We start from the raw sequence: 15669 nt of genomic DNA, 5'->3' as shown, positions 1-15669 counted from the left end.
AATCAAACAATTGTTATAATGTTATCAGACTAAACTAACTGAAAACTTATTGAGACAAAGAGGACTCGATTATTCAAAGGCTTGTGATGAAGTTTGAGATACTTTTACCTTCAAATCACTAAGCCAGCTCTGGTTCCACTACAGCATTGTTTAGTGGTGACTGATTGTTATTCCCATTTTGTGGCTGCTCAGTATACTATCTGAAATTGTTTGAGGACAATTAGTTCTTGCCCAGCTTTGGATGGTGTTGAAGAACAGCAGAGGGGAAATAAGAAGTTGGTTGTGGTGGTCACCTACTAAAATGGAGAAGAGGTGAAGTTGATAGTGATGGTGATAGAACTGGAAGAGGGAGAAAGAGTATTGTAACTCTCAGGGTGATGATGGGAGAATACTCAACATTTTAAAAACCTCCAGATACAAGAATTTGGGGAGATACTTCTTGCCAAAAATAAAATTAAATCCCGATATCCTCACTGTCCTCCAAAAACCATATCTTTCTTGTGAGTAACATTCTCTAGTATTTTTTCATCCAGAAGTTGTAAATCCATCTTTTACCCCCGGTTAGCTAGAATCAGATCTTGCCTGATGACATCCACACACTACACTAGTGAGACAGAGGTGTTCAAAATGTTTGTCTATAACCATGAAAAACCATTAATTTGTGAGCCAAATTTATTTGAGACAGAAGAAGCCACAGTATACTTCTGCTTATAGGTTATTTCTTTATTACTATTGCAGATAGCATACTGGGGACCAAAATTATCCTGCCATCATAAACATGTACACGTTTCTAGAGCAACTAAGTTACACCTTCCTTTTTGACAAAGATTTAAGCCAAATTTAAATAGTTTATAAGTACCAATAACTTCACATTGACTGTATTGTGTGTTCAACAGTTGAAGTGTGCTGTTAGTGAAAATCCTTATAATAAAAATGAAACACATTTGGAGAAAAAGTTATATGGTTTCTGTGTGGAATTACATTGAACAGTGAGTTAACAATGTGGTTATCTTAAAATGGTCAGTTTCCAAACTATCCAATCACCCTTTCCCATGGAAAATTCTAATCTGTGAAGTCAGCCTCAATTTTTTCTCCTATCCTAGTAAGTATTGTGCATATCCCTTCATTTACTCTGCTTAAATACCCTGTCCCTTCCCTTTGTGTAAGTCACAGAAGCATAAAATTTATAGCCAAGAAAACTGTGATCGTTTTCTCCAAGACCAGAATGCAGCTCTGTACCAGTAAAGAAAGTATACATGACCAATGTAGTTTTCATTCTTCCTTTACTACTCTCCACTTAATCTCTTCCTCGGGTCATAATTTGACTTCAGTAATGTCTGTGAACATGAATCTTCATTCTGTGTATCTTGCAGGTGCTGCTTTTTCATGACCAGAATTACGGTCTGCATTATGAATACACTATTCCACTGGATCCTCTTCCTGAGAATCAGAGCTCTAAAGCACCGGAACCTCTTTTCATGTGGACTCATTCAGGTTGGGAGGATTGTGATGCTGTATGTGGAGGAGGTAAATTACTTTTTTTTTAAAGCTATAATATGTATTTATATAGCCTTGGATTATTATTTGTTCAATCAAATGTTAGTTTTAATAATGTTTTAATAATACTATCCTTATTACAGCAGATATAATGCAATAGGCATGGAAAGATTAAATATATTTTTCATCCCCTTGCTTTTTAATTTTCTAAAAACAATAATAGTAATATATATATCTAAATAAAGTATATCTTATACTATATATCTAAATAAAGTAGATAGTCAAAAATGACAGTGAGGAGAGGAAGTCTGGTTAAACAAAATTAATTAAGGACAGAATTATTAAACATCAGTTTTGTGTTCTGTAATTAGATTTCGCCAAGTCAGTAACAAATGTGAACTCCTGGATCATTAACCAATTTTACCATGAAGTCAGTCCCCTTAGACATTCCAGTCTATCTTGTCACCCACACAAACTGGATTTAGTGATAATTTATACCAAAAATCACACCACATTTAGGTTACTTCCAGTCCCAAGAGACCAGTCACTAACCCCATATCAATTGGTACTCTAGATCCTACACCAAAGACACCTGTAGCCAATCCTGTAATAAACAATCTAAAGGTTTATTAACAAGGAAAAAAGCAATATTTACAAATCAAAGCAAGCAAACAAACATATACACACAAATGAGTTACCATTTAAATACTAAGAGTGATAGAATTGTAGTGATCTGTTTATTCAAAGTGTCTTTCAGAGCAGACCCAGGACGCAGTCCCTGGGGATCTCTGGCTTCAGTTTAGAGTATTTGGCCCTTCTGAATTCAAAGATCCAGATATATGACGTTTCATCATGTGCGGGATCTTTATTCCTTTCCCCCCGAGTTCAAGATGATGAGATTAGTTCATATGCACGTCTCCTCTTCATGGGTGGACAGAAAGCAATCTACAAAGTCTTTTGTCCTCTGGTGTTCCATAATAGTTTTCTGGTGTCTGTGGGCCTTCTTCTGTTGGGCAGGAGATAACGCCTTCTGTGGCAAGCTAGTATTTCACACTTACTAATGTTTCTCTCCTGACTCTGGGCATTTACAGTTACAGAGCAAACACTTAAATATTACCTTAGAACATGGAATATAGATATTATAAGTGAGATTAATGCATGCAGCAATATACAAGCATTTCATAGAGTCTAAACACCAAATACATTCTGATAAATTCCTATTTTGGGCAAAACTAATATACGGGTGACCTGGTCTGGTCTCCAGCTATGAGTTTGTCAGTTCTTAACTAATGCCTGCAGCCTAGACAAGAGCTGGCATCTGGCCTGCCAGCATCACAACATGAAACAAAAGTTATATCAACAGATAAGACAACACTGATACCATGTTAATAAACTGAGTGATGCATGTTTCCTGTGATGATAAATATGTATTTAGAAAAGCAAACTACAAATATGGCAGTACGCCTACCAGATTGGGCCTACACACAATTTAAATGGACAAATGCCTATGTCCCTGGTTTGTCATTGCACTGGGGTTTAGGCAAGAGATAAGCACAGCAGTGCACATGCCCAAAGGCAGAAACACAGGCTTCAAGGGAACTTTTTCTTCTAAAACTTAGGCACCTATTGCGTTTCGGTGCCTACAGGGTTCAGTGGCAATTTTGTGAATTGCAATGGAGCCTAAAACTGGGACATTGGTTCCTAAATCTAGAATTAGGTGCCTAAATCTGGGTTTAGGTTTAGCTTTCAATGAGACTTAGGTTCCTAAAAGCTTAAGTCACTTAGGACCTAGGCTCCTAGGTCACTTAGGGCTTTTAAAAATTTTACCTAAGGCCATGTCTACACTACAAAATTATGTTGATGTAATTTACATTGGCATACAACCACCTCAGCTATTAAACCGCTTGGGTGTGCGCACACTTGGCTCCTTGTGTCAGCGGTGCACATCATTACTAGGAACTCTGGTATCAAGTGTATTGTCAGTGTGAGGCATTCTGGGACAGCTCCTGAAAGCCAGTAACAGTCGACGTAAGCAACACAATGTCTACACTGAGACGGCGTTGACCTAATTACATCGACCGTGACTCTACACCGCTCGGGGAGGTAGTGTTACTAAATTGGCTTAGAGAAGCACTTATGTTGGCAGGAGCAAAATTTAAGTGAAGACGCTTCCTTGACACAAGGTAGCTTATGTCGATTTAACCCTGTAGTATAGACCAGGCTTGAGATACTTTTGAAAATGTTACCCCTTGTCATCTTATGTCTGTAAACTGACAGGTAAACAAATGATGTGATAATAATAATAATAGTGATAGTGTGATAATTACACTATACTAGAAACAAAATCTTACTACATTCATATTCACGTCAACAAGCATTGCTATCTGTGTTTCCAGTTATAGTCACTTGATTGCTACTATCTTTTTCTGTTTGCCTGTTCTTCTCTCCTGTTTCCAGATATGGGTGTGCTGCATAGTATCTGCTGTGCTTCTTTATCCTCGTTCACTATCCTGTTTATTTTATCATTCTCAAGCTATTGCAGGTTTGAAAACATAGGTGACATTTTCAATGCTATATGTTCTGAGGGGCTCTTTCTCTCCGTTTCTTGTTTGTTCACAAAGACACACAGAACCACAGAAGATAGAGAGAGAAAAATCTATTAGTTCTTCTATTAGCTACTAAGACATCCATTATCAAAGTATTTAATTATCAACTGCATAGTCCATCTCTCTGACAATCCATTTCCTTTGGATGACCTTCCACACTCTTTTCACAAAATGATCACTCTATATCTGAATTATCAGTCCTCCTCCTTAAAGAAAACCTGCATAACACTTTCAAAAGCCAAGCCTGGGAACTTAAATTCATTACTGAGCTAGGTACTAAAAATCATGGAGTGAACAGAGACACTAGATTTATGGTTTATTACAACAGTATGTAACCCACTAACCCCCTCTTTTTGTCCTATGACTGCAGAGATGTTATTAGGCCACTCTTCCTTAATTGGTCCCTTACAATATGTGCTAACTACTTATGCTAAACAATCTGTTCTACCTTGCATTTTGCTGTCATGCTATTTGAAATTGGCTGAGGATAATTAGTTCTTGCCCAACTGTGTGTGATGTTGAAGAACAGCAGAGGGGAAAGAAGTTCCCAGACCTGAGGAAGAGTTCTTTGTGGCTTGAAAGCTTGTCTTTCTCACCAACAGAAGTTGGTCCAATAAAAGATATTACCTCACCCACATTGTCAGATTAGTATTGTCAGAAAGCTATTTTTGATATGCAGTCCAAATTTCCCCCTTTTTAAAATTTAATCCCATAACTCCTAATTATACTATGTACCAATAAAAGTAATTCATCTCCAACCTTCATGTTTCTCTCTTTCAAATATTCATAGACTCCGGTTATGTCTGTCCCCTGCCCACTCACTCCTTTACTTGTTGCTTAGCAAGTCTCCCAAGGGTTGTGCTGTCTTTGGTATTCTGCATTCCACACTTGTCTCCTGACAGTCACCTCTCTCTAGTCCTAATCCTGAAAATTGCTGTGCTTCTCTTATTGATTCAAATAGTAAAAGCTGGAAACATACCAATTTTTCATCATAATAGTCTAAAGAACTCACTGTCCCAGCCACTTTGACTCTGTGAACAATCCTTAATTCTCTACAGACCACTTTCCATGGATACGTATGTTTGCGGTTTGGTAAGAGAACTCTCCTCTGTAAGTGTTCTATACTTGCTGCAAACAGCATCTCTTTTTCTAAGTAGTGCCACTCCTCAGATTCATTTTGGAACATTAACACTTTTAATGACTTCCTGCCGTATTTTTATTATAATTCCAGTACTTGCATTTATTCTGAACTCTCATAAGTATACCATTTCTAATGTTTCTCATTTTCTCAGAAAAGCTCATATGTAACATTAATCCTAGTCATTTATTCTACATGACAACTTAGATAAACATTTAGCAAAGTGTTTCATTATAATGTCTGTTTATCATCTTTTTCTGTTGTAATTGGCATAAGGTTGGGTTGTTATTTAAATTAGTTTAGGTTACCTAAAATTCTTCTTTTTAAGGTATTTTAATGTAAATGTGCTAAATTACAGCCTCAAAGATTATTTATTTTTGACAAAAATATTCATTGTAACTGTCCTATTTACTGTCTGTTCTAGTACACAGAAATAACATAATTTAAAATGTGACTGCATGTGTGATGTGGAAATATTTGAGTTTATACTGTTGTCAACATTTTGATTAATCAGAAATAACAGTTTGCTATCATATATTTCTTTAAATAATATTTAAAATGTATACTAGAAAACAAGTATCCAAGAACCTGTGTGGTTTTGTGCATATATATTTATATATATAATTTCTGTGTGACTTCATCTATTTTGCAGAAAAGTCTGGTGTGTGCATATGTATACATACATACACATATGTACACAAAACCTGTAAACCAGCTAACGTGACCACATGAAAATTTTATTTTTATATATATGCATATATGTTGTGCTCATGTGTATATAAACACATGTGGACATATACACACACAAAAAATAAATCAGTTAAGGTGGCCACACACAAATTTAATGAAAAAAAATGTACACACACCCTTTATTCCTGCATCCACAGGCAAATTCCTTACCACTACCATACAGCACAATCTTAAATCTTCCTTCCTTCTGCTCACACCCTTTTTACCAAACTATCAAATTACTAGTTTAAATCAGCAAACTTCAAATTAGAAAGTAGACATACATGACCACTGGAATAGATTAGCAAGGGATATAGTAAATTCTCCACCATCCCGAGTCTTTAATTCAAGTCTGGACAGCTTTCTAAAAGATACATTCTTCTCTGATGGCAAGTTGTTGGGCTAGATGCAAGAATCAGTGGGTGAAATTCCAATGCCTGGGTTATGCAGGAGGTCAGGCTAGACCATCACAATAGTTCCCATCAGCCTTAAAATCAAGGAATCTACCTACTCCCTACAACATTAGTTGTGGATGTTTGGTGTGCTTGTTTAGTATGTTGGAAGGAGGAAGTAGGGTGATGGGGAAGACTGACATCACATTGATGCAGAGATAAGGTTGTGGTGTACAGTAGTTGTGGTAGTAGTAAGGTATGTGTCTGTGGATAGAGAAGAATGTGTGCCCTTGTGTGTAGGTATACATTAAAAACATTTGATATTGTGCAAATATATTTATAATTAACACGTGAATCTTTTTCTGTACAATTATAATTCACTACTTCTTTTATAGCCAACCAGATCCCTCTACCTTTAATTATTCCTGCTATCTTTGGTTTCCATAGTTGCCATTCTAAAATGTATAAATGTCATATTTCATTTTTCTAAGCCAGAGGATGAATTCAGTTTATTTTTTTCATAAAATGTTTACTTTTCTAATCAATATTTTGTAAATTTCCTCATGTGAAACTAAAACTTGCATACTATACATATTTATATACAACTATATCTGAGAATAATTTACTGTATTTTATTTTTCACTTCTTTCATCCAAATTATACATAAAGATGATAGTTTTATCAGCTAAAGTTACTTGCAACTATACATAGTTCTTTTTTTTTTAAAGAAAGCTGGGTATTTCCCATTTTTCCATGTATCTTTGCTTTATGTTTCATTAGGAGAAAGAAAGACAACCGTATCTTGCACAAAGATTATGAATAAGAATATCAGTATTGTGGACAATAAGAAATGCAAATATTTAACAAAGCCTGAGCCACAGGTCCGAAAGTGCAATGAACAACCGTGCCAGACAAGGTGATAGTGATTCAATTAAATTAAACTGTAATTAATGTTAACTGTTGGAAATCATGGGAGTTACAATGAGAAATGACCGCATGGGGTAAGGAGTAATGCATTAGATACATATAAATACAGTATTAAAGTGAGAAATGGAGGAAAATCTTAAATACTAACTCGGGTTTCATACAGGTCCTGATTCGATAAAATGCTTAAGCACATCCTCACTCATCAAAGTAGTGGAGTACTTTCCTAAATAAGTATCAGATTACTCACAGGTTTAAGTACACTGTAGAAACAGGATCTAAGTCCTTTTCTGAACAGGAATGGATTTAAGTATATGCTTAAAATTAATCATGTGCTTAAGAGCTTTGTTGTATCAGAATCATAGTCCTTAACAGCACATGCAAAACACTTGGTACACTGTATAGTAAATACTTGAATTTTTCTATTTTTCATGTATTAATCTTCCCAATTCCCTTGAAGCATATACATCACCAGTGTGCATGGATTAATAAACTGTGGACCAGATTGGAGTTGGGCTGTCAGTGAGTGTACAAGGGGTAGAAAAAGTACATTTTCCTAAATTTCATCCCCTGCAAAGGGGCTGACCACCACTGTAGTTCCTGCACTCTGAGTACAGGGACTGCTCCCTGCTAGTGCCCCAGTTGGCTAAGTTGTTGAGAGAGGCAAGTCCATGGCCCTTCCCTTTTCACCAATCTGCAGAGTTGGCTGGACACACAGAAGATGTAGCTAGCCATCTTCATGGAATGTAATAGCTGGTTCATTTCCTGTGCATGATGGAGATTTTCTGCGAGAACTGTGTAGTTCTACACCGCCTCTGGTGACTACAGTAAACATCCTGTCTGTAGTGCTGCTTTTGTTAAACTTCAGAGGGTACCATTCTTTCTCTGAGTTGTTAATACAGTTAGGAATCACATGGATTGTTAAGGAGTGTCTCTGGACTTTTTAATACAGCAATCATACAGATGCAAGGGTTGCTACATTTCAGAAAAGTGAAGTTCAAATGTAAAGGTACCAGATGGTATTTCATGATCATCATCACTCTCAGTCACTGGTAATACCAGACTCATGTGATCGTAAGAAACGAAGACTGTGTCCATGGCCATAGTCCTCACAGAGACAAAATCCCATTTACATCAATAGGCATTTTGTATGTGTTGGATTGGCAAGACCGGGATCAAAATTATATGGATAGAAGGGTGAATAGTTTTTTTAATAAGGCAAAGGAGAGAGGAAAACATACTAAATTACTAGTAAAATACTTTAAAGAAACATGCATACAAATTTGAAAGAACATCAGTTTTCTCAGAAAGAATGAAGTCTTGAACAGAAAAGGTCTGCAAAATAAAAAATATAATACATTTTAAGGTCAAAAGGGATCACTATGATCATCTCCTCTGATCTCTTGCATTACACAGGCTGGCAAATTTCACCTTTATAGAGGGATCATTTTTATTTCAGTTTATACAGTCATTTTAAAAAATGGCCTAATAGTGGCTGAGGGATAGAAATAGGAGCAATCTGCTCCTTTTCTAAGATCCTATCAATTATAATTATTTTTAAAGGTGTTGCAATGTTTTTACATACAGCAGAGGTATCACATAATTTAAATAGTATATAAAGCCATAACCATAAAGCTGCTAATAAGAGGTGCTATCTGGAGCAATGTAGAAGGTATCTCACAGTCCTGAATTCAAAGTGGTCCAACATTTTGTATATAAAAAAAAAAAAAAAATTACAAAACAAACATTATTTCACATCTGTGGATTTAGGGAATTCTCTAAACATTACCTGGCATTTTTAGTTATTTGGTACCGACTCCTGCCATTTTTTTAATGCCTATTTAATATCTCTCTTAACAAGCTGCAATATGGACATTGAGCCTCTGGAACTAATCATAAAGAAAAACAAATTAAAATATTTAAATGTGATATTTGATCACAGTGAGCATGACAAAAAGCTGGGATGTCCACTATAAGCTTCAGTTTTCTCAATACTGTCAGTTACAGACACCTGGGATGCACCTGCAGTCTGCAGGCAGAACCCTCTGAAAGCTCTGACTTTTGAGGAATGCCCAGAGATCACCCAGAGCTCTGGAACATACTGGAAAGGTTACTTATTAGCAGCTATTGCTCTCCAAATATGATGGCTCTGTAGATCCACACTGACCCTTTCTTACTCCCCTTTAATTCAGATATTTAAACTGTGTGTCTAGAGTTACAGATGATCTGAAGGACACATAAGGGAAGAGATTTTTATATCTCCAGCACCAGAATAGTGAGTCTGAGGCACAAGTGTGCACAACCCTAACAGTTCAGTGCTTTCAAAGGGTTGTGCGTCAGGGCATATGATCCCTACAGTGTGGATGTGCAAGGGAAAATATTCAGAGAACAACAGTTACTGGCAAGGAAACTTTCTGCTTTTAAAACTTTACGTTTGGGTACATTTCTAATTAGAATGATAAGCAAGGAGAGGGGGAAAGCTCATCTTATATAAAGGACTCTGAATAATTAGGTATAATCGGTGGAACTGGAAAGAAAAAATTGACCTCAATGTTAGAATACATTTTTAAATGTGCCATGAGTTGAGTTGTAATAGTCAGAGCTAGAGTTATTTAAAAGTGGACAAAGTACTCAAAATATACTTAAGGGAACAATCCTGTTGACCCGGGCAGTAACAAGATGACCTAATAGATCTTTTCCATCCTGATTTCTATTATTCTATTATTTGTTTCTTTGTAGATGGATGATGACCGAATGGACTCCTTGTTCAAGGACATGTGGAAAAGGAACCCAGAATAGACAAGTAGCCTGTACACAACAGCTCAGAAACGGAACCTTGATTAGAGCTAGGGAAAGAGATTGTCTTGGGCCAAAACCTGCTTCTGCACAGCGCTGTGAAGGCCAGGATTGTATGACTGTGTGGGAAGCTGGAGTGTGGTCTGAGGTGCAGTGTATGCATTATTCTCTATTTACTGTTGGTTTCTTAACATTTTCTAGATATTTTGTTGGAACATATATATGGGGTACTGAAAGCTCTAGTCCAAGAGTTATCTGTAACTTTTATTGGTAACAAGTGTTACCTTACATATATGGCATCAGCATTAGACAAGGTGAAAATTACCTAAGTCTAACTGGTTTGGAATAATTGATTGCTATTGAACTTTGACAAATGGCACATCCCAGATTAAGGGATTTTGGTTCTTCATGCTACAGTTCTAATCTCCCTGGCATTAAGAATGATTGAGTAAGAACACCCACTACCTAGAGTTTTCCCTGTTTTAGCCAATTGCTGCTCTGAAACATTTTTAGAAGCCCAAATCCAGGTAGGTATTATTACTTCCTGACAGTGGCAGCTGATAAATAGGGACAAATAGGACTAAGCCCCACCTATTAAATTCTCTCTGTTTTTTTTTTTTGGTCTTATAAAAAACAAAACCCTTTGTTGCATATGCCTTTCTTTTCTCTCTTTTTTCCATCTACATAGTGGAGAGTAACAGAAAGTAGACTAGGGAAGGGAATAGGGACTGGCAGATTCTAGTCCTTCACTGCAGCAATATAGAGTACAATCAGGGGATGGAGGAAATTGCAGTGCCCAGTCTCTTCAGTGGCAGTGAACTGTAGAGGTCAGCTAGGGGAGATAGGGTTAGAGAAGACTGTTAGAGATTTAGCCTCTAAAGGGGCTCCTCCCTCCATTTAAAGTGTAGTGTGATGCTGAATGCTACACATATTAGAAGCTGTTTCCATTCCCCTGTGGTGCACAATGAGGGTACCCCAGAGTCTGAGTATAGGCATAGGCTCAGTCATAGACCTCCACCCCCCCCCTCAGGAGCAGCACCGGAGTCCCATGAGGGGGAGATCTGAAGCAGAGGTAGTGAGGTGCTGGCCATCCTGTGTGTGCAAGAAGGCAGCAGTTAGGTGCCTGTGTTCAACGATGAAAGAGTGAGAAGGGGACCTGGCAAATGGGGCAGTAAAAGAGGTGAAGCAGTGAGAGCTGGTGAGCAGATGGGCCTATGAACTGGCCAGTGTGGACAGTTGAAAGGGAGAAGCTATGATCTGGTGAAAATGGGGTGTGGAGATGTCTTCTGGTGTTCCTTTTTTGGTATTAGTTTGGTGGCGGAAGGAAGGAAACATTTATATTCCAAAGGCAAAAGGTTTTTTTTCTTCTGATCTATCAATCAGCAGCATTCATATATGTGATATTTGCTTTCACGGTGAGCTCAGTCTAACAATCTTTTACAAGAGTGTTATATCATAGAAAGCAGAGACTGCTGAGATCACTGGGTTTAATGTCAGCATATATTTTTTGTGTCTTGTACAAGTGTAAATCACATCCTTCTATATCCTACAGTGCTCTGTAAAATGTGGCAAAGGAGTACGACATCGGACTGTAAGGTGCACCAATCCCCGAAAGAAGTGTGTTTTGTCCACGAGACCTAAAGAAGTGGAAGACTGTGAAGACTATTCCAAATGCTATGTCTGGAGAATGGGAGACTGGTCTAAGGTGGGATATGATACTAATAACACATAGCGCAACAAAAATTGTACATTTTGCCCACAGGGTTTATTGGAAAACGTTTTAACAAAGATGCAGCAGTTTTATCAAAAATTCAACAGTGTCCCAAATAAAGGAATAGTGCAGCTGCAAATAAAATGGAACTATATAGGCAAATTGTGACAAAAGAATAGACGTTAGTAGAAAGTAGGTATACTAGGCAAGATCCTGAAAATCATGTGTAGATATGGTATAAGTTCAGGTGCAAATTGTAAATAGACAGCCTTGATGCATGTAATATAGCACAAATGTAATGGTAGTACTGGATAACTAGCAACACTGATAGGATATACTCTGTCTGCAAAAAGATGACTACCGACAAACATATGAAAAGATAAGGTGTGTGCAAAGATACCAAAGGAGAAAAGTACAGAAATCTCTGAAATCTCCTGCCTTTCTTGACTGTGATGGTGATACACTGTTGGTCAAACCAGTAGGTTACCTCTAGTTTGTGCTCTATGTATATTCAGTTTTCCTGATGATCTGTTAAGATTTTCTTGACACCTTCTGGCTTGTCATCCTGCTCATGCCATCTGTTACATGCTGAGATTAGTAACCACTGCGCAGTGCACTTAGTTTTTGTTCACAACAACAACTTTCTGATGTTATCTTCTTGTCTGCTGACCCAGTGGATAGACATTTGGTCATGTATTGTAACATATTGCTGTGAGATGCCTCTTCATATGAGTCAGCTATTGCCCTTGTGCCTTTCAAGTCCGTCAATGGGCATAGCCTTAGGTGTTCTGTGCCCTGATTCTGTCATGCTGGCTGGTTGTGCTGTATGGTATTTGGTACAGTGATGCAAGTGTACTTGTTTCAGTGAGGATATTCTAATTTACACTACCAAAGGCTGAACATATCTTCCTCTGGCCTGGATAACGAACCTTTTTTTCTCCAGGACATACTTTTTTCTAACTTCCATTTCTCAGTTTGATGTGCTACCATTCAACTGTGGGTAATTAGGCTCCTTTTCTTCCACTGCAGAATGGTTGGGCATCTCATCTTACACATGTCCTTTATTTACACTCCCAAAATACCTACAAGTAAGTTAAACCTCCCCAACTGTGTAAGACATCTTTATTCTACCACACAATACGTTAATATTCAAATAATTTCCACATCATCCATTTATTATCTAGTATCCATTTAGTATTGCTTTAACTGAACTCCCAATACAATCTGAAGTGGATTATTTATGTAGCACATAGGCCTTGATTCAACAAGTTTATTTAAACACATGCCTAACTGTAATGGGACTATTTATGTGCTTAAAGTTAGATGCATGCTTAAGTACCTTGTGGGATCAAGAGCTTAAACAACAACTGGGGTTTAGAATTGTAGGGAAATGCCCAAATTGAGTCTTGAGAATCATTATGTGACAGAGGTTCTCAAACTTTTCTATAGTGTGGAACACATCATAATAGAAAGATTGTCTTGTGGACCACTTTCCATCCTACTCGTTACTGCACATACCTCTCATAGAACATCCTTGTGGCAAGTACAGAAATTGCTTGCAGGAAGAAGTATTTAATGTCTTTTTAGCTGTCTTTAGTGTGTAATAGCTGGAAACAAGGAGATAAGCCAGCCCTCCAAGAACTAGTTGCAAATGCTCTGTGGACCACAGTTGGTCCATGGAGCGCTGTTTGGGAACTCCTGCTTTGTGATCACAGGGCACAAATGGTCTCACTACATTTCACACAAAAATCAGCATCTTACATACATAAGAGTGGCCATACTGGGTCAGACCAATGGTTTCTCTAGTCTAGTGTCCTGTCTTCTGACAGTGGCCAGTGCCAGATGGTTCAGAGGGAATGAACGAAACAGGGCAATATCCAGTGATCCATCGTCTATCATCCAGTCCCAGCTTCTGGCAGTTAAAACTTGTTCAATTTGTTTTTATTCCAGAAAAATGTATATTCTTCTTGTAACTTATTTGTATAAGATTTTTTAAAATTTTGACTAAAAAGGACAGTGTCAAATGTTTTTTATAATAATATATATGTTTAAATTACTCCTTTATTTGCAACACCCTCTTAGAATTCAAAAGATAATATTTCCCCTGTTGATGGATACTATATAATTACAAAGTAATGTTATTTAATTATTCAAACAACAATCAGGAGCAATTAACTGTTAGTAGCATAGATACTTTTAAACACAAATATTTTTGGACGTAAGGTTTTTTTTTATTTTTTCAGTTGCCAGTGCTTTTAAGAGGAGGAATGATGCCATAGAGAGTAGAAGGCTAATATTATATTGTCTCCATGCTCATGTCTGTCAATCAAAAAGAAAATATATAGTGTACGTTTTCACAGCTTCAGAACAGCAACTACTAGCATTATAACTAATTGTATACATGTCCAGTTAGATTTGCAAGTGGAAAACTATTTCATTACCTATTTGAAATAAGCTGGTGGTCTCCGTCCATGTGCTAGTGAAAAGTAGTCCACATCATAAAGCTACTACCAAAATTGGGACTATGTGACACTGATCTGAACAGGGGCTAAGAATAAATAAACTATGGAGACTGAACTACCCTCTCCGTTAGTACAATTGTTCAGTCCAGGTCAGGTTTAAGGCAGAATGTTGGGGCAGCATGGAGAAGCTTGCACAGATGATCTCTGGGCTCTCCCTGTTCTATGGATAGAAAGAGGACTTCATTCTCCTCATGTCAATCCTGACCCTTTCACAAACATGAAAGCACTTAAAATGCAGTTCTTTTCTTCCTTTTTTTTAAATGGACTTATACCTTTTAAATTCTGATTCATCCCGGTCAAAACTGTAACACTGCCATCTAAGTTGTACTTGAAGTTTCATCATCAGACGTTAGAAAATATTTCATATGGAAGTTAGAGAAATGACCAAAACTGTGCAAATAGTTAACTTACAGCCTGAGTATTTCTTACTCAGTTGAGCTTTTCCAAGATTTATACCAAAAAAATTGATATTTTAATTCTCTACAGAGACATGAGTTCAGTTTATAATATACTTGGATTTCCTAATTTTTTTCCTGTTGTTATACTGTTCCATTGCTAGAATACATAGCAACATGAATTAATGTGTCTGCAATGAAGGAAACAAATGGAAAGCTCAGATAAACGTTAATCTTTGCTCTATGCTGTTGATTTCTGAATCAGAGGGTTCAGTGCAACCTCCTGTGTTCACTGTTTTTGCTCTTTAAAATCATTCTTGACATTGACAGAAACCTGTTCCTTTGAGCAGAGCCAAATTCCCCCCAGGTTTATGCCAAGACTTAGCTTGAGAAATTTAAATGACACTTCTCACATATTGAAACAGGAGGCATTATGTGATTCTTATTGGCTTTGCTGCACCTCTTGAATTCCTAAAACGTAATTTTTATATTGAACTAAGGGTATTACTTAACAGATATTATTATTAACAATAATGATCATTTGGTAATGGAATTTAATTAATTTTAGAAGAACAAACACATAAAGGTCAGATCATTCTTATTGTTTACATCATTTTAACAATAACGCCAACAAGATAAAGAAGAAACTGGTCAAAACTGACAGCTCCACAAAGGTCTGTGAACACAACAGTTTTTAAAATTCTGACTCTTCATTTTAAAGTCTCCTCCAACTGAAACATAAAGAGAAACTATGGGGCTTGTAATATTTATGAGATTAGTTGTACTGAGAAAGTAATTAGCCGTGTTTAGTTCTTTGGTTCCTAATCCAAAATTATTAGCTCTTTTAAATTCTGGGAACAGAACAGTTCTGGCCACATATCAAAATATGACATTATTAATAGTTTTATGGACAAAGATATTATGTGACCTTTGTGAAATAATTGAAGTCAAAATAAGCC

The 15669-nt window shown here is 36.9% G+C and overlaps 1 protein-coding gene across 1 annotated transcript in view; it reads left to right on the top strand.

Moving 5' to 3' along the window:
• Positions 1-15669, top strand: part of ADAMTS19 (ADAM metallopeptidase with thrombospondin type 1 motif 19) — a 246485-nt gene that overhangs the window by 201655 nt on the left and 29161 nt on the right. The window contains exons 18-21 of the mRNA XM_067568938.1: positions 1374-1527; positions 7143-7278; positions 10026-10230; positions 11635-11787. Of these exons, the coding sequence (XP_067425039.1) occupies positions 1374-1527; positions 7143-7278; positions 10026-10230; positions 11635-11787 (648 nt within the window). The remainder of the gene's footprint in view (positions 1-1373; positions 1528-7142; positions 7279-10025; positions 10231-11634; positions 11788-15669) is intronic.

This window comes from Emydura macquarii, unplaced genomic scaffold (assembly GCF_026122565.2).
Source record: "Emydura macquarii macquarii isolate MOO-44397 ecotype Brisbane River unplaced genomic scaffold, CSIRO-AGI_Emac_v2 contig_2897, whole genome shotgun sequence".
Classification (NCBI taxonomy): domain Eukaryota; kingdom Metazoa; phylum Chordata; order Testudines; family Chelidae; genus Emydura; species Emydura macquarii.
The sequence above is the reverse complement of the archived record's forward strand: the minus strand, read 5'-3'. Positions and strand labels throughout refer to the sequence as shown.